Source organism: Chrysoperla carnea, chromosome 5 (genome assembly GCF_905475395.1).
Source record: "Chrysoperla carnea chromosome 5, inChrCarn1.1, whole genome shotgun sequence".
Classification (NCBI taxonomy): domain Eukaryota; kingdom Metazoa; phylum Arthropoda; class Insecta; order Neuroptera; family Chrysopidae; genus Chrysoperla; species Chrysoperla carnea.
Window position 1 is genome coordinate 21,071,000 of NC_058341.1, and position 19,103 is coordinate 21,090,102.

The 19,103-nt window shown below is 29.0% G+C and overlaps 1 protein-coding gene across 7 annotated transcripts in view; it reads left to right on the forward strand.

Annotated features, from left to right (window-relative positions):
* LOC123301681 (hexokinase type 2-like) overlaps window positions 1-19,103 on the forward strand; it is a 46,547-nt gene that overhangs the window by 15,383 nt on the left and 12,061 nt on the right. The window contains exon 1 of one of the 7 annotated variants that reach the window (XM_044884533.1): window positions 2,276-2,344. The exons of 5 other annotated variants lie outside the window; for them this stretch is intronic. In XM_044884533.1, the coding sequence (XP_044740468.1) occupies window positions 2,291-2,344 (54 nt within the window). In that variant the 5' untranslated portion in view covers window positions 2,276-2,290. Of the gene's footprint in view, window positions 1-2,275; window positions 2,345-14,627; window positions 14,727-19,103 lie in introns of those variants that run through there. One more of the 7 variants, XM_044884532.1, reaches the window with a different exon arrangement.

Consider the following 19,103-nt stretch of genomic DNA (forward strand, 5'->3'; position numbering starts at 1 on the left):
CTTTCTATAAATTGACTAATAATATAAAAATTTCAATTCAACATTAATCGAGAAATTTTCAAAAATGAAAACAAATTATGATGTACCACGGGATTTAAGAAAAAATAGTCCGAAAAAAAATTTCTGTCTTAATCCCACTTTTGAACGCAAGAGCTAAAAACTTCAGAACCCAACCAACTTCTTTATAATCGACAATCTTAAAAAGACTAATCACTTTAATATTTTTCACGTTGGAATTATCAATAAAGGTTCCCAAGAGTCTTGATTTCCCGGTAATTTAGATTCGACTAAAATTAAATTGGTTGGATTCTTAGAACCAAAGTTGATAAGCCTTTACTTCAGTTATAAATTATAATTATTAATATAACTAGATTATTCTCTTTTACGGTGGCATATATACTAATTGAAAATATAATCATTTTTGAGATTGACATTGAAAAAAAGATATTAAGATCATTGAATGAATGCATTTAATCGATAAAAGCGCTAAGAAGGTTTCAGAGATCTCAGATGGGATTCATTGTGATTTTGACACCTGATTCGGGGTGTGTTAACGGGGCCCACTTTTTGACCAAGTATAAAATTTAAGCAAATCATGGACGGTGACTAAACCGATAGCATTCTGATTTGAATTCAACCCAATCTGTCTTAGTGTTAAAGTTGTTAATTCAAAAATTTGCGTCATTTTCTTAATCTGGAAAATTTGGCAAAACTATTTACAACAGCTGTTTAAAAATAATGAAAAAACAGGGTGTGTAGGACCCTCCTATAAAAGAACGGACAATAAAAAAAGTGAATTGGGAAAAAAATGGGGATATCTATGTTTGCCTTTTTGTTTATTTTGAGCAACTTTTTACCTTATGTTTTTCACAAATCTTTGAGGCGTAGGCGTGGACCTATATGTGAACAAATAAGCATAGGAAAATGAAATAAATTTTTACACGGGGAAATATAATTAATGAGTCATAAGTTATTTATGGTTTTAAAATGAATAATAATTAATTGATAAAAAAACAGTTTTATAATTTAACCACATGACACTCGTTAAATTAATCAACTACTATGGTCTGATTAGACTATTTTCATATCTATACATAACCAGCTATTAAATGGTTTTCCGTTAAAAGTGGTATTAGTGATAGCAGTTTTAAAATTGTACTAGAATTATTATTGAAAAAAAAACATCGTTTATATTCCTAATAAAGGTACCTGGTACTATAATACCACTCTTCGAGGTTGCTAACACTATTTTTGACGAGAATATAGTTCACAATTGAAATTATATTAATTTTATAAATATTTATTTAACAAACTCTACTTTTGTGCTTAGATTTAGATACATACTATTTAATTAAATTAAATAGTATTTTGGGAAAATTTTTAAAAAGGGGTCCCGAGGTACTATCTCGGTTGGCCTATTGTAGTTTCGCCCCAGTTACTAATGAGATTAATAAATGGCTTCAGGATTTTTAAATATTTTATGATGTGACAGACTAAAAAGCAAAAGTCTATGTCGATTCGGTTCATTTGCGACATATCAAGCACTTCCAGTTTTATATTGAACATAAATGCTGCTCAGATATAAGAAACAAAATTTTAAATCCTTTGCAAGATTAAATTTTAAACACTTTGCAAGAATGTTGGATATACTCTTTAGGTCTAATTTAGGTAAAAATAAGCTTTTTCCTTTTAATTCTTAGAGGTCCAAACTTTGAATTGGGATGAATCTAAGTAGATATCATAAAAAAAACCGAGCAAATTTTTGAAGTTTGCCATTATTCTCGAAATATCGAAAATTCATCTTGGTATTGTTATGCAAACATTATTAAGAGGTCTGGGGAGGAGATATAAACATTATGGGATAAAATTTTATGAAAAGCTTAAAATTTTCGTTGACTTTGATACATTTCCAGCTGCGTTTTTTCCAATCGATAGTTTAAATATGACTTTATCAAAAGAAAACCACTCGCGAAATTTCAATTAATGCATTAATGATTGATCAAAAACGATGCTGTCTCGCTTACTATAGCTACTATGTATTTTATACCAAAAAAGGAAGTCGGCTCTTTGAGACTATATAAGTTTATAAATCGCCATAGTGATCTATAATAAATCAATTTCGTATTAAAATCAATAATTTCGCGTGTATTTGGCATATAAATTTTTACAATATTTATAGTTTATTTTTTAAAATTTAATGTACTAATTTATTAATTTTTATTTTGGGCTAATTCACCCATATATATTCCATTTATCTAAATTATTTGTTGATTCTATTCTACATCAAACTATGGCTTCATGTCCACCTGCATGTACACCTGATGACTCTGGAATAACACCAGAAGTATGTAATTTTTATTATCCATTTTTTATTTTTCCAAGGGGAAACATTTGAATATTGTGGGCATTCTCCATAAACAAATATTAAAGGAATTAAAAAAATTTAGAGACGTACGCTTGGACTTTAATTAAAAAACGAATAAGTTATAAATTATTAAAATTTTGTACGTAGTTTTGACAATTTGTGTTCGATTGAGGTCAATACTTTAAGAATTACAAAATTTACGTAAGCAAAGCTGACTAAGTAGAGAATCTTAGATAATAAACTATCTTAAAATAATAAACATAATATTTTTTATAAATTTTTAAAGAATAAGAGTCCAATTACGTTTTTAATAATTGTATTTAATAAACAATTTCCGTTGGATTTATAAATATTTTTTTTCGCATTGTGTTGTATAGTTTATCAAAAAAATATATCAGTTCTCGGAAACAAATCTATTTAGTCATAGGAAAATCCAATGATAAAATCATGAAATGTATGCATAGTTTAAATGGCTTTTTAGTTGTGGGATTAAAATATTTATTGATAAAAGGCTGCAACATTTTTAATAGTAGTGATAAGCAAATTTAGTTATATGATCGGGGTTTTTTTTTCATTGAATAAGGTGTTTTCTAGTAAAAGCTTAATATTTTTTTAAGAATGTGATAAAATTGATAAACTAGGAGTGTTCTTAGCTATGAATCAAGAAAGTCAGCTATGTACGCCAGCGAAGCAAAGTGCGGTAATCGCATTTATAAAACCTAATTAGCACTTAATTAACATTTTTATTTTATACCTAACTAAGCATTCATCCTAGTATTAGAGAGGTCTGATTTTTAGATCCGTTGTTTTGCGAAATTCAAGTTTTTCGTTTATTAATTAGGCAATATCACGATCCTGGTCGTTTAGCACTTAATAATGACCTAATTGCATTTCCTTAACATTAATTATTTCATTACGTCATTGCGTTCTTAACATCACATAATGCTAGTAACGCAACTTTGAATATTGAGTTGCGGTGTAAGTTACAGAGCACCTAATTTCTGACTTTGGTACCTAAATTTGGCAGTTTTTATATTCGATTTCCGTATTTTGCTTCGCTGGCGTAACAGAGCTAAGAAAGTCTGCTCAATACCTCGAAGATCCCCTCTCCTTTAGTTCTTCCATTGAGAAAAGAGCTAATCTTCAAACGGTTAAAAATAAACTTGAATGAAAATTATCGGAGTATGCAAAAATTTTATTTTGTTTTATTTTAAAGATATCAACTGGTAATAAAGTTATCTATTTGAAACTATTAATTCGAGGATTAACTAGTAAAATATTTACTGTGTAACAAAACCAACTTAAAGCCGCAGGAATTATCAGCTAGCTATAATTTAGTGGATAATAAAAAATTAACGACAGTTAATTGTAGATAAAACTTAAACGAATGTTGTGCGACAAGTAGGTAGATTAATTGTAAACGTAGCATTAATAAAAATGATGAATTTACTTTAGGTAATCCCTAAGAGATAAATTTAAGTAACAATTGCTTAAATATTAATAATTAATATCCTGTTTTTCAATAACTGGATAATATTGGATTTGAATTTATTTATATTTATATATATTTAATCTGATAATGATCGATAGGTCACAAGCCCACGGTTAAAAACTTTGTGATTACCTACCTCACCGTTGAGACAAATGTGTTTTACTTTTTACAGATAAAAATTCTCGGTAGCGAGGCGTTCTTTTTCACGAGTACCGGAAAATTTATTGTGCCCACAAGCTTGATTGATATTAATTAATTTGTTTTTTTTTTTTCTTTTCGGTAAAACAGGTAACCCGTTGACCGACAATCCGAAAACTACACTTCAATTGAAGTATCTGTCAAAGCGCACATCTCGTTTTATTGAATGTCAGATAATTTTTTCTTCCTGTTGGAAACGGACCGAAAATTTATTGCAACCACAAGTTTGATATTAGTTAATATCTATTTTTACTCCCTTCCTTTTTAACTCGTAGTGTCTGCGTGTCTGCCGAAAAAACTTTTAATCGATTTTTAACCCTTTTCCCGCGATTCAATAGGTCTGAAACTTTACAGGCAGACTCGTGGAGAAAACGGGATGTCTATTGACTGACAATACGAAAATTGCCTTTTTTATATGTAACGGGGACATTCCCGTTTTATTGATTGATATTCTTCCAGTTTTATTCGGATATCTATCAATTTCAAGCTTGTGAGGGCAATGAAATTAACTGGACCCGTTAAAGAGAACGCACAAACACTAACGAGAATTGTTTCCCAGGATTTAAGTTACACATTTTTAACGGGGCAGAGGAAAAACCATAGTTAATTTAGTCGTGGGTCCGCGGTCTATGAACTAAATCAACTAAAAATATGTGCCTTTGTTAAAAAAAAAAGTGTTTTTAATATTTAAATCAGAACGGATATCTCAGCTTAATTACAATATGTATAATAATGAACATGATAATAATCCCGTAATCTTGAATAGTTGTAGTTACACCTATGTGGATTATAAACTTTGGGATTAGACGCATACTTTTCATGACCTGTGTCATGTATATTTAATTTCATTTTTACAACGCTCACTCGGGAAGTAGACTTTTCGAGCGCTGTATGTCACCTTCAAAATACACAATAATCGCATACTGAACTATATGTGTTTCATAAACGCACATGTTAGGTTATAGGTGTTTCATAAACGCACATGTTCGGTTATAGACTACATAATTGTATGTACTACTGACACGCCATCTGTACTAAAAAAAAATAAGTAATCAATCTTAACCCTCATTTATTAAAGTTACCACACTGATTGTGTCAAACGCGAGTGTTACATACAAAAAAACAAAATTAAAAATTGAAATTAAAATGAACGAGCAATAAAAATTTGTATGCAATAAAATTTAAATTTAAAATAAGTAAATAAATCATTTCTCAAATTGATAAATTTCTCTCAAAGTCAACTTCCCGAGCGATTGTTGTAAAAAGTATTGAATGCTACTTGCGGAATAACTAGCAAATATGACAGTCGTGATTACGGCATTCGCTCTAAGGTTATGAGACATTCTTATGAAGACTCGTGTGGTTGTCGCAACTCGCCTACGGCTCGTAGCGACATCTACCACACTCGTCTTCATAAGAATGTCTCATAACCTTACGCTCATGCCGCAACACCACGACTGTCAGATTATTTGCTAGTTATCCCACTTGTAGCATTAATAACTATTAATTCATCATTAAGTTGTTTAATGATTTTATGTCACGTATAAAAATATATAATAATACCACAGAATTTGTTTAAATTATGTATGTAATAATTTTTGACTCATTTTTCTTTTTCTTTGTAGCTTTACCATATAAAACTATTAATATTAGAAACAAGTGAAAACAAACGACTGAGTTAATTGTTGAAATACCATGCACAGGCAGTATTGATTACTCTATCACATTACACATACATACATGTGACACATACATAGCTAATATAACTGATGTTCCACATATATAATACATACTTCCTCACAGGTAAACAGTGATATTTACGTAAAAATGTATCAACCAAAAGTTGTTTTTTACAAGGAAAATTTTTTATATTTAAACTTTTGTTCTATCTCTAACGGTTTACAAGATGGGTTCTGCGGACCCAAGACCCAATTGACCTATGTTGCTCATTTACGAACTCGATCTCACATTTTACGTCCGCTGTAAAAATTTTATCTTGATATCTCTTTTCGTTTTTGAGTTATCGTGTTGACAGGCAGACGGACAGACAACCGGAAATGGGCTAATTAGGTGATTCTATGAACACCTATACCAAATTTTTTTTCGTAGCATCAATATTTTTAAGCGTTACAAACTTGAAGAAAATGAAGACGAAAAATAAGTTATATATCACCAGTTATATACATTTATTACACTACCGATAACCATACTATACATATATACTTAGAACAAGCAACAAGCGTTTAGTTTTTTAAACTATATTTTATTTCTTGAATCACTTTGTATATTAAATGATATTTATAAATAAGTTTGCTGGTATACTTTCAAATGAATAAAGTGATACAAATTGATGATTGGCGCTTGTCACAATTAATGATACAGTTAAAATGTATGCTAACTGATGATTTAGAATGAATCATTACAAGTCCCATAGTTGTCAGTTCCATTGATTAAAATAAAATTTTCCATTGAATATAAAAAAATATTATTAATTTAATTTATTATATTGTTATTGTTAACACTTGTACGACAAACTATTTAAATTTAAAATAATCAATTAAATTTTCTTAAACAATTGTGATTGTTATAAATAATTATTAATTCTAGAATATATTTTAAGAAACTTATTATGTCTGTTCATTTAAAATATCCGTTAATTTGCTTAGAAAATCTTGAATCATTTTGTTTATAATTTAAGATAATTTATATTATTCTGTTTTTATTTATTAATATGAGTTCTGTAATTATTTAAAATATCTGTTCATTTGTTTAGAAAATCTCGAATCATTTTGTTTATAATTTATTTAAGATAATTGCTATTATTCTGTTTTTTTATTTATTAACATTTGTCACGGAATAATTTTAATATCATAAATCTAATAGTTGATTATTTATTACAGGAAATTTTTAGATTATTTATCTGTTATGAAAAACTTCAGTCACTTTCAGTTTTTCTAAAATTTCCAGAAAAATTACAAAGTTGCCCTAAAGTTACTTCAATATTTTATTCAAGTTTTGTTAGTTAACTCCATAACTATTTGCCCATTTAGAATTGAAATCTTTATTGGGACTCCTTGGTTAATACTCTTCCAAGTCCAAGGATTTGAATACTACTAGGATTTATTTTTGTACGCAGGGTACTTTTGAAGTTGAACTAGTATAAAAATATCGGAAAATACTGTAATTGTTTTAGTTTTCTATAATTCATAATGTAATCTTGCGTTGTCGAAAATATTTGACTTTGTACAGATCATTTCCTGATTACTGCGGATTTTATCTAGAACATGACATACGCGAGACATTTCTTATCACAATGCCCTTAAGGATAGTCCTTGCTGTCAGAACTTTCCAAATTTAGGTTCGTTTTCCTTCCTAACAGCAGTATGGCATAAACTTGTTGGAAAATGGTGTGGAAATCTGAGACTAATAGACTAATTTTATACACATAATATTATCCATTTTTTGATACCCTTTTAAAATGTGGTGTTTCTTTAAAAATATATTTTCAAAATTATGAGCTTATCATGAACGATTTGTTTTATAATTAATAATCTTATATATTTCCAGTTCTTTTTAATTTGTTTATTTGTCTCCTGACCCTAAACCTTATTTGAATAATACTCCTCTGTACGAAAATTAAAAAAATTAATGAGAAATATTAATGTTTTTACATAAATGTTAAATACATATTATATAACACATAGATTTCTGACTGTACATTCGTTAATTATTTATAATAAAATCTAAATATTTATTTATAGGTAAACTTGAATAACCAGCTTTTTTTGTGTTTGCTACAGCTTACATGAATAAATTGACTAAATACTATCTATTTATAAAATTTTGAAAGGGCATTAAATAACCATTTAGTAATATTAATATATGTTAACATTTTAAAGTAGGAAAAACAATTTAATTTATAAAGTTGTCGGGAATTTTTAAATAATTTGAACAACATAAGTAATTTATTTTTAAATATTCAATATTATTTATTTAATGTTACCTATCACATAGTTTTATGTTGTTAAATTATTAATTATGTTTTAAATATAATTATTAATTATATTCCAAGAAATGTATATTATCTATGTAAAAATTTGTTTGTTATTGTATATTTGTTCAAGGTTATGTTAAAAAGTAGTCGGTTTACTTCAAAAATTGTTGTTTGCATTAAATATTGGATAATAATAATTTCGTTTATACATTCATTGTAAATATTCGTATATACGGAAAATATGTGCATAAAAACATTGATAATTAATCAACCTTGGTGTTTTCTACATGGTAGTTTAACTAATACAAAATTGTAGGTAATAATCGAATATCCATGTATTATATCCATATACAGTTTAAAATTCTTGACTTTCTATTTACCATATCGAAAATTCTAGTTTCTAACCTCTCTCAAAGTAAATTGAATAAATACAGCTAAGACCGCTGTGCCGTAAGGATCCTCTACTAGAATCTCGGTTAATTCCAGAATGTTTTTTGATTTTCTGTAGATTTGCCGGAATCGAAAGGAATTTATTCAAACAAATCGACTGATTCTTTGAGGGTTTATTTTTTATTTCTCATTGTAACAAGATATCCATGCTTGAAAACTATTTGAGGCTGGAGACAAATAGAATCTCAAAGTTTGGTTTGGTTGCCAAAAAGAACAGATCTCAATGGTCTACCTCTTGGGCATTGAGATCTTCTGTTCTTTTTGGCAACCAAAACAAGCTTTGAGGTTTGATTTATCTCCAGCCTCAAATAGTTTTCAAGCATGGATATCTTATTACAATGGGAAATAAAAAATAAACCCTCAAAGAATCAGTCGGTTTGATTTATATAAAATTTCCTTTCAACTCCGACAAATTCACAGAATATCAAAAAAATCATTCTCGCTTTTGTAAACGTAACCTTTACAGAAATATTCAATGCTATGCAAGCTGGTGAAACTTCACAAATCATGTATCTGGGCCATATCTTGACAAACATTGCACGCACACATGTTGAAATTATCGGCTAGAATTTTTTTCTGGTTATTTCGATTTTTTAAGATTCGTCATAATTATGCTACGTGCGAAGTTCAAATATTGCTCGAGTATCGACTATAATACGATAGACAGAGGTTTTAACAAGAAAAAAGTGAATGCGGTTATTTTTTATGATTAATTTTTTTAAATGTTTATAATTCTTTGGAAAGCGGGGATTTTGTTTTGGTTTGTTTTTCAAATGGTGCATATTGTTCTGTAGTAAAGCCAAACGTTACTTTGTCTGTTTGTTTCTAGCTTGAAAATTTGGAATTATTAAATTTTTTTTTTTTTTTGTTTTCTTGGTCGAAATTGAAGAATCTTATTTCTCGATCCTCATTAAATTTAGAACACTATATCCATTTTTGTGGTAGTAATAAGATCGATTGGATTTTCTTATGGAGTAGACAGTTTTGCATTCACCAATGATTTATAAATCATCCCACACGGAAATAACGATACATGTTTCAATATTTTGATAAATAAATAAATCATAAAATTAAAATAAAATACGAATCAATCACCCACTTGAAGTAATAAATAAAACTTTCTTTTTTATAATATTGAATGAATGAATGTATGTCACATTGTCTTATACATTTGTGGTTTGATCAGTTACACAGTTTTGAAGTTTGCTTTGACAATGTCTCTATTCTTGGTCATAGATGTGGACGTTAAAGAAATCACGTAACTACTCCTTTTTTAAATAGAAAAATAAAGTTATTAAACTTCTTACAAAAACAAATAACAAAAAAATAAAATAAATAAAACCACATGAATCTGAGTCATCATAGACGGTCTGTGTACTTTGTTTAAAATAATTTTTTTTTTGCTGATGTCAAAATAATTTTTTAATTGTATGTGCGTTTTGAATAGTTATCGCTTTGTAAGCTAATTTAATACATCGCAAATCAATAAATACATATTTCTCTTAAAAAATCTTATGGTTTGTAGTAACTGGCGATCAGCGTTGACTTTTCACTTAACTACTCTGTTAAAACTCATCAATCTATAATTTTTCATCTTGAAAATTTACAATTTTATGTATATGGTATACGGATGTCTATATTGCTAAATATAAGAGGATCGGCTTACATCTCCTGGACCTGGACATCGTATTTTTTATAGCAGTGTCATTTTTAGATTACACATTTTCTTTAGGTGCATTTGACAGCATAGATTTCTTATGATTACCCCCCTGTGGTTACGCATTTCGCAAATATTTCGATTCTTCAAAGGGCACCTCTTTTTTTAATGTTTTCTAATCTAGTACATCTGTTTCATTATTCCTATTGCATTTCTGTTGCTTAGAATGCAAAGGAAATAGATCTTGTAGCTAAAATTTGATAACCTTCAATTCTTCATAATCCTTCCATGCGACATTCATCCAAGTTTGAACAATTTTCGAAGTATTTTACTTGCCTCCTCACGAGAAAAAAATCATTATTAGGAAAAATTGTTTCAAACAAAAATTGTTTATTTTTTTATAAGAAAATTTTTTTACATTTAAACTTTTATTCTATCTGTAACGGTTTAACATAAGCAAAATTCAAAATTTTAACATTTCTGAAAACCATATAAATTTTTTAAGCATTATATCTCAAAAACTATTAGACATACGGAGCTGTGGATTTCCTTTCAAAGCGCAACTAATGTCAAAAGCTCATAGTTTTTGAATTAAACTGCAAAAACTGAAAAAAACTCCGAAAACGAAAATTTTGCAGTTTTTCACGGATTACGCAGGTAGCGCAGTTCTATTGCAAAACGTAGTTTCACAATCTCCTAAGGGGTCAAGGGGTCCAAATAGCATACCAAAAAGGCAGCTTTATTTTTTTGTAAGATTTTACTGGCGTATATAATTTCGGAAGAATTTTAGAAACTAAAATCCCCAAATTTTTAGAATGATTGTTAAATTTTTTTCTGATTCTACAATAATACTTCATTTTATGGTTAACACACAATAATGAATTACCTGAAATCTTTTAATAATTTGAATAAATAAAACTTCACAACTAAATATGAATTGTTAAGTAAATAATTAATATTAAAAAGACAAATCAATAAATATATAATTTTGATGACATAATAAAACGTTTTTAACCTTGCTATTGATAATGATAAATTCAATATTATTGATCTTCATCATTTTAATTAAATTTAATAATGAACTTGTTAAGTCCTCATTGGTTTGTTTAATTGATAAATATTTAAGAGTTTTTAGTTGATAAATTAATCAATACACTCTAATTATATTTTACGATGATTGCATTTAAAAAATTTTCATTTTTTTAAATATTTATTTTAATAAAAAAGGATAAAATTAAGATTGGATTGACGTAATAATGTAATTAGAATTATTACCTGATTTTGAAGGTCATATTTTGATTGACATTTATGATTTATGATGTTAAATATTATGACATGTTATGAGGATCGTAATGGATGTACTTGCTGAACAATTGGTAAAACAAATTAATTTATTATTAAAATTTGATTCCTGATTAGAAAAGAGAGACAGGCAATATTATATACAGAAGTCACTCACACAGCATGCTATCCAGTGATTCTACAACCGCTTGGACCGATTTTAACTGGATAGTGCAGTTGTATTCAAAATTCATATCGCTTTTCTGTTCTAGATTATATTTTATAAGATGCACTCTCTGTAACGGTGCAAGATCATTTTCATATTTTGCTGTAAGAGAAAGATAGACTTCAATCTCTCTCGAACATAACTGTCAGAGAGTTCTTCTTTGCATTTTGAAAGGGGTAGGAGAGACTCATTGGTATTAAGAAGATGGATCGTAGTTAAGACTCCTTCATGTCACTACCAGTACATCACGTCTGTTGCAGGGGCTGTCACAGTGGCGGATGAGGCGGATGTCCAACCCTTATCATGAGTAGATGGACTCATTTGACGACCTCTAATATTTTTTTGACGTCCTCTCTAATTTGAAGTCCGTTGATGCAAAAGTATACTCTTGCTGCTGTTATACAGCTCGTAATGGTTCACCGAGTAGTGGTCTAGGAATAGGTACGTCAAGCCACTTTCGATGTAACAACGGACCTTTTAATGACCCCAGTAAAGACACTAATCTAATCTAGGAGAATCATAGGCAGAGAAGCTATGGAATTTCTAACGATTCTATAGAGTTTGCAAAGTCTTGGTGTTGGGAATGAATTTATTTAAATTTTTGCAATAGCATTTTTTATTCGAAGAAATTAAATCGCCTCATAATGAATAGTTGGCTCATCTAAAGGTTGATTTTTTGGATTTCAAGGGCGTAGGACAAACTAAGTTGTGCCTAATCGTAGATCAGTAAACGAATTTGGTTTGGATAAGATGAACTAAACTGTAGCTGAGAAGAATGGTTATTTTTAGACCAGACTTTAAAATATCCTTATTTTGGAAATGTACAGGGGAGGATTTCTTTGATGTATACTTTAAAAATAGAAAGTGCTAGTAATAGTAATAACACAGGCTTTAATAGAACGATTACGTAACATAAATTATAATAGTACAATAAATATAGATTAACCTATATAATAACCATAACATAACATATAGACAATGAACATAACATGAATGTAATGTAAACAACATAGAATGTGTACGTGATATATAACACGTGATGCGTAGTAGAATGAATTTTAGGTTTAAAACGTTGCCATAAACAGAAATAAAATCAATAGAATTCACCATACAATACCATCACCCATCGTGGCACCATACCATCAATGATTTAAAAAGGTTTATTTTTCCTCTATATACAGAGGCTAGAGTAGATGATGTAGCTTATAGTAGTGACACTAGAGCAAAATACGTGACGCGGTCCTCCGAAAACTGATAGACATTAGCTGAAAGCTTTTTTCCTTGCCAGACCTACGCTTAACCATCCAGAAAATTATGTAGAAGCCTCTAGAGGAAATTGTAGACATAGTAACTGAATAAACTTGGAAGTCGAAAAAGGTTCAACTGAAGAAAGTTAAAAAAGACTACTAACAGGCTGACAACCACCTACGAAGGGCCGATCCAACTTCGATCTGATATTCAAAGAAACAAATGAGAATATGTCAAGGTTTTCTCAAAATTGGATGTAGTTACCAAGAAGCTTTTCCCCATATAATTTTATTCCAAGAACTGCGAATGAAATTCTTAAATATGATTTGATTGGACAAATAGGCAAAAGATAAACTAAATCAGAAGCCATTTATATTGACGGCAGCAAGAGATAAAATCACCACCGTCCGTCTTTCGTAAATGGAGCTAGATGCGATAGAACAGGAAAACTGAAGGCTGCTCTTAATATAATAATAAAACATAAGAGGAGTACCGCAAAAAGTCATCTAGCATCTAAATCAAGGGATCTTCTGTGCCTTGCTTGAGAATAACCTGTCACCCAAAGACGAGACGTCTCCAGTTAAGAGATGCTATTTTAAATAAATGAAGCCATAGAATTCTGTCAGACACCACGCAGAAAGCCCACAGCATCTCCGCCAGGATTGATGAATTCTAGGCATCGGATTCAAACATTCTGAATCTGACACCTTGCAGGTTTCCGTAGGTGCAATAGCATATATGGAGATTTCATCGTTCTCCATATAAGCCCTACAAGTGGGGCATGCCTTGCGCAAAGTCCCAGTAAACAAGATGGGCTGCCGTATTTATTCCTTACTTCTTACTAAGAGAATGACAGACACAGAGCGTTGATCTCTTATATTCAAGAAGTAAACGAAGAGATTGCAGTATAAAAATCAATTCTTATATATTTGATACTCATTATCGTCAAACCAATCTTTTTGTTTTAGAACATCCTTAACGTTTCTGTATTCCTCGTCTTTCTCTAGTTGACCCCCTACTCACATAACACCTCCCTCACCCGTCATAGTCCACACTCCTTGTTTGATAAGCCTATGGGCAGATAGACTTAAAAGCAAAATCCATAATAGGAATACCACTGGTTTGTATATAGAGATGAATGTGAGGTTTTCATATTCAGTTTTTCTTTGATGTTGGTTCATACGTATAAAGTTTAAACGCATGCGTATTATATCATAAAATTGGAGGTGTGCTTGATGGTACTGGAGGTGTGTCAAGAATGTATAACCTTTATTTGTCCTCTAAAATAAAATGAGTTGCACAATTCTATTCCAGTGAGTGGTAAAATACATATTACACATATAACAAACATACCTACACAACATATACGTCTGTATACTACGACAGTGACCTCGAGAATAATAATCTTAAATGCGTTACAACTTTATTACATTGCGTTTTTTTATTTGAAAAAAAAATCTAAAATACTAATAAATATTTAAAATATTCGATTGCATCTTGTGTTAATTAAAAAAATAAATAAATAATTAATAAATTATTACTAACTTCCATCGACCTATATTATATTATTAATACTCGTTGTGAAAGTGTTATTTTAAAATCATTTTTATTTTATACTTTGTAAGTTAATGGTGGTCTATAAGACATTTTATAATATTGGCTTTAAAATCATATAAATTTGATTGTTTCTTGTGTGTTTGCGCGACTTGTAATATTTAAAATAAAAGAACAATGAATTTATATCAATTTATTTTAAGATTATTACAAAAATTTAAGGATACTAATTGTTTAACATATAATGATCCAACGCCAGAGGTAATTAAATATATTTTTATTTTTATTTTTTGATCTTATATAATAATATTTGTATAATTGTTTAGTTTTGTATTTCTGTCAAAAAATGTATGACGTAATATGTGTAGACTATGACGTAATTGATGGTAGTAATGTACATAACATTATGTGCAATATCTCACTCTAGATTGTTCGCGCATAAACAAACCCTTGCTTTTATTAATCGACATATTTTTGAATAATCTCAGGTAGAAAATTTAATATTTTTATTTTTCAAAACCATTTAGAAAGTCGAAAGAGCTTTTGATCATATTGGTTAAAATTTCATTTAGTAATAAAAATTTACGAACAGGACAAGCTTGGTTTAGGAATAACGAAAAATAATAATTTACTAATATTAATAACGAAAAATAGAAAATATTTAATAATGTGTATTAAAGTTGCTAATAGCAAACAAATTTATATGGATTAACTGCTTGGTTTTATTCTAAAAGAGAATATTTGAGTTTTTGTTATAATTAAATTTAGAACAAGGGCATCGCCATCCACTGGGCCAGGGAAAGCAGAGGATGGTGGATTGGTTTATAATTGTAAAATGTAGAATATAAAAATTTAAAAAATGCAAGGGATTCGCGTAGGCGAAAAATGATGTAAAATCTGGCTAACCTGCTTTTGATCTTACGGGCAGAAATTAAGAGGGATAACTGCTTCCATTCTTTGGTGATGTCCTTGTTTGCGTTTAAAATTCTAGCTATCGTTGATTGCAAAATCTCGACAACGAAGATTTTTTGCTTAAAATTTGTTCACTGGTCTGTCAGACATTAGATTCCGAGATACCCTGTACATCTAATTAAAAAATATCAATACCTGAACATGTAAACAGGGTCGTCTGAATGCTGAATGAATGATAAAAAAATTTTAATTTGTGTCCCCACTACCGTGATCATACATCCTTAATTAGTCGGATACAACGGGAACAAATTTAAATAGTTTTTTTTTTTTTAATTGCCACTTGTTTTGGAGAAATTTATGAAAACATATCATCCATCTACCGTTTTCCCATAAGACCAATGTTAAATATGCCTACTTTTGAAGTTATTTATTTATTTAAATAATCGGACATATATACTCCCCCCCTAGAATTGTCAGAATTATTTTTGACTTAGCCCAACTTCGTATAAAAAAATCAAGCCTCTTATCAAAAATTGCTCTGGCGCTCGTACATCCTTAATATCCTCGATAACCTTGTATCACCTTGATATAATCAACGTAATTTATGTGTGCAATAAATAATTCATATACGATTTACTACGATCTACAAATGATTACATAGATTAAAGAAATTACACTTTTTTAAATAAATGCAATTTATTTGTGTAATTTTACATTTTATACCATGTGTATGAAATATATCAAGGTATATCAAGTTTTAAACCATATGTATATGAAATATATCAAGGTATACTAAGTTTATTCGCAAATTTGTAACGCTTATAAATATTGATACTCTTTTGGTAAATGTGTTCATAAAATCACCTAATTAATCCATTTCCGTCTGTCTGTGTGTCATCACAATTACTCAAAAACGAAAAGAGATATCAAGCTGAAATTTTTATAGCGTGCTGAGTTCGCAAATAGGTAGCATAGGTCAACCGTTAGAGATAGAATAAAAGTTTAAATGTAAAAAATGCTCCTTATAAAAAATGAAACAACTTTTGTTTGAAACATTTTTTCGTAAACATCACTGTTTACCCATGAGAGCGCAAATTATGCGCAAATTGTATGGTATGTGTTATATGAGTATAGCAGTTATATATGTGTGACATGTATGTATGTGTAATGTGACATAGTAATCAACACTGTCTATACATGGTATTTCAACAATTAACTTAGTCAATTGTTGAAATACCATGTATAGGCAGTGTTGATTACTCTTTCACATTACACATACATAAATGTCACACATATACCACTAGTTCGATTTACATCTAGGCATATAAATATCGCGAGTATGACAAAGTACATGCGTTAAGCAATGCATCTAAGTAAGAGATATTATAGATGTTATATGAAATTGCAAAAAAGACTTGTATCGTGGCTTCGATGTCTTTTCAGCTATACAACAGTTCTTCTGTTGTGTGCCTGCATAGAGTGGGACAGAACACATGTATATAATACTGCTCACTTAGATGCATTATATAAAAATTTCAGCTTGATATGTTTTTTCGTTTTTTAGTTATCGTGATGACAGATGGACAGACGACAGACAGACAGACCGAAAATGGACTAATTTAATGATTTTATGAACACCTATACCTAAATTTTGTTCATAGCATCAATATTTTTAAGCGTTACAAACTTAGGACAAAACTTAGTATACCTTGGTATATTTCATATACATAAACAAAAAATCGAAAAAAATTTATGGTTTCTGATTTGAATGAAACTTAGTATATAAGGTAATTTTGACCCAAAAAATTCAAAAATCGTATTCATTTGTTGATTGAAAGCATAGTTTTAGAAATATCACCCATTTTCTCATATTTTGGCTCGATATCTCCTAAACTAGTTGCCTTACCGTTATATTAATACCATTTTTGTAATTTATGGGTCATAATTACCTTATAAACTGACTTTTACCGAAATTGGAGAGAAAAAAATTTCCTCGATTTTTTCGATTTTTTTAAAGGGGTACCCCTTAAAAAAATTCCAAAAAATCGAAAAAAATTTATGGTTTCTGATTTGGATAAAACTTAGTATATAAGGTAATTTTGACCCAAAAAATTCAAAAATCGTATTCATTTGATGATTAGAAGCATAGTTTTTGAAATATCACCCATTATCCCATATTTTGGCTCGATATCTTCGAAACTAGTTTCCTAATCGTTATATAAATACGATTTTTATAAATTATGGGTCAAAATTACCTTATAAACAGAGTTTTATCGAAATCGGAGCCAACATTTTTTTTTCGAATTTTTCGATTTTGTATAAAGGGGTACCCCTTAAAAAAATTCAAAAAAATCGAAAAAAATTTATGGTGTCTGATTTGGATAAAACTTAGTATATAAGGTAATTTTGACCCAAAAAATTCAAAAATCGTATTCATTTGATGATTGGAAGCATAGTTTTTGAAATATCACCCATTATCCCATATTTTGGCTCGATATCTCCGAAACTAGTTTCCTAATCGTTATATATATACGATTTTTGTAAATTATGGGTCAAAATAACCATATAAACAGAGTTTTATCGAAACCGGAACCAACATTTTTTTTTTCGATTTTTCGATTTTATAAAAAAATTCAAAAAAATCGAAAAAACCAATACTTGTAATTTTGGAATAATTAATAATTTTGAATGGAATACGCAAAGTTAATTTTTGATAAGGAACATTTTTTACATTTAAACTTTTGTTCTATCTCTATCGGTTTACAAGATGCTTGATATCTTTTTTCGTTTTTGAGTTATCGTGTCCACAGACGGACGGACGGACAACTGGAAATGGACTAATTAGGTGATTTTATGAACACCTATGACAAAATTTTTTTCCTAGTATCATTATTTTTAAGCGTTACAAACTTGGGACTAAACTTAATATACTATGTATATTTCATATATACATGGTATAAACAGCTAACCAATCTCAACTATATACAACTATAAAGATAAAACATTTTAAAATTTTTCATTAATTACTTGTTCAAATTACATAAAAAATTTTCCACATTTTTATCATATTTATCTAATCATAATAAAATTATTTGCATTTTAATAATACCTTTTATACTCTATATCTAAAACTAAATATTAGTTTATTAAAAATGTGTATTTTATCATAAGATGCGCACAAAATTTTTGATTCAATAATCGCTCACTTATATTATTACCAAGTCTTGATCACTTTTCAAAACGAAATCGATCTTATCTCATATCAAATTTTGTTGCGAAGGAGTAAAGCAATAATATAAACAATAAAGTATTTAAAATAGGAAATAACATATTGAAACAAGTAAACTTGCATAAATTATAAATAAATTATTGAATTTTTTAATTTTTATAAATACATTAGACATTTAGCTAGCAGTCATATAGGTGATTCCATGAAAAAGTGTAGGTACCATGAATGGAAAATAAATTATTATTACTGTTTTTGATGGTAAAAATATTTGGTATGGTGTAAACATTGTAGTACTTTTAGTTTTCAGTACCTTAAGTACCAAAATAATATTTTTTTCTTTGTAAATAATATTTTTTAAGTTTTGTGAGCCCCATTTTTATACCATGTATATGAAATATATCAAGGTATACTAAGTTTAGTCCCAAGTTTGTTCCGGTTGTCTGTCTGTTTGTCTGTCATCTGCCCGTCTGTCATTACGATAACTCAAAAACAAAGAA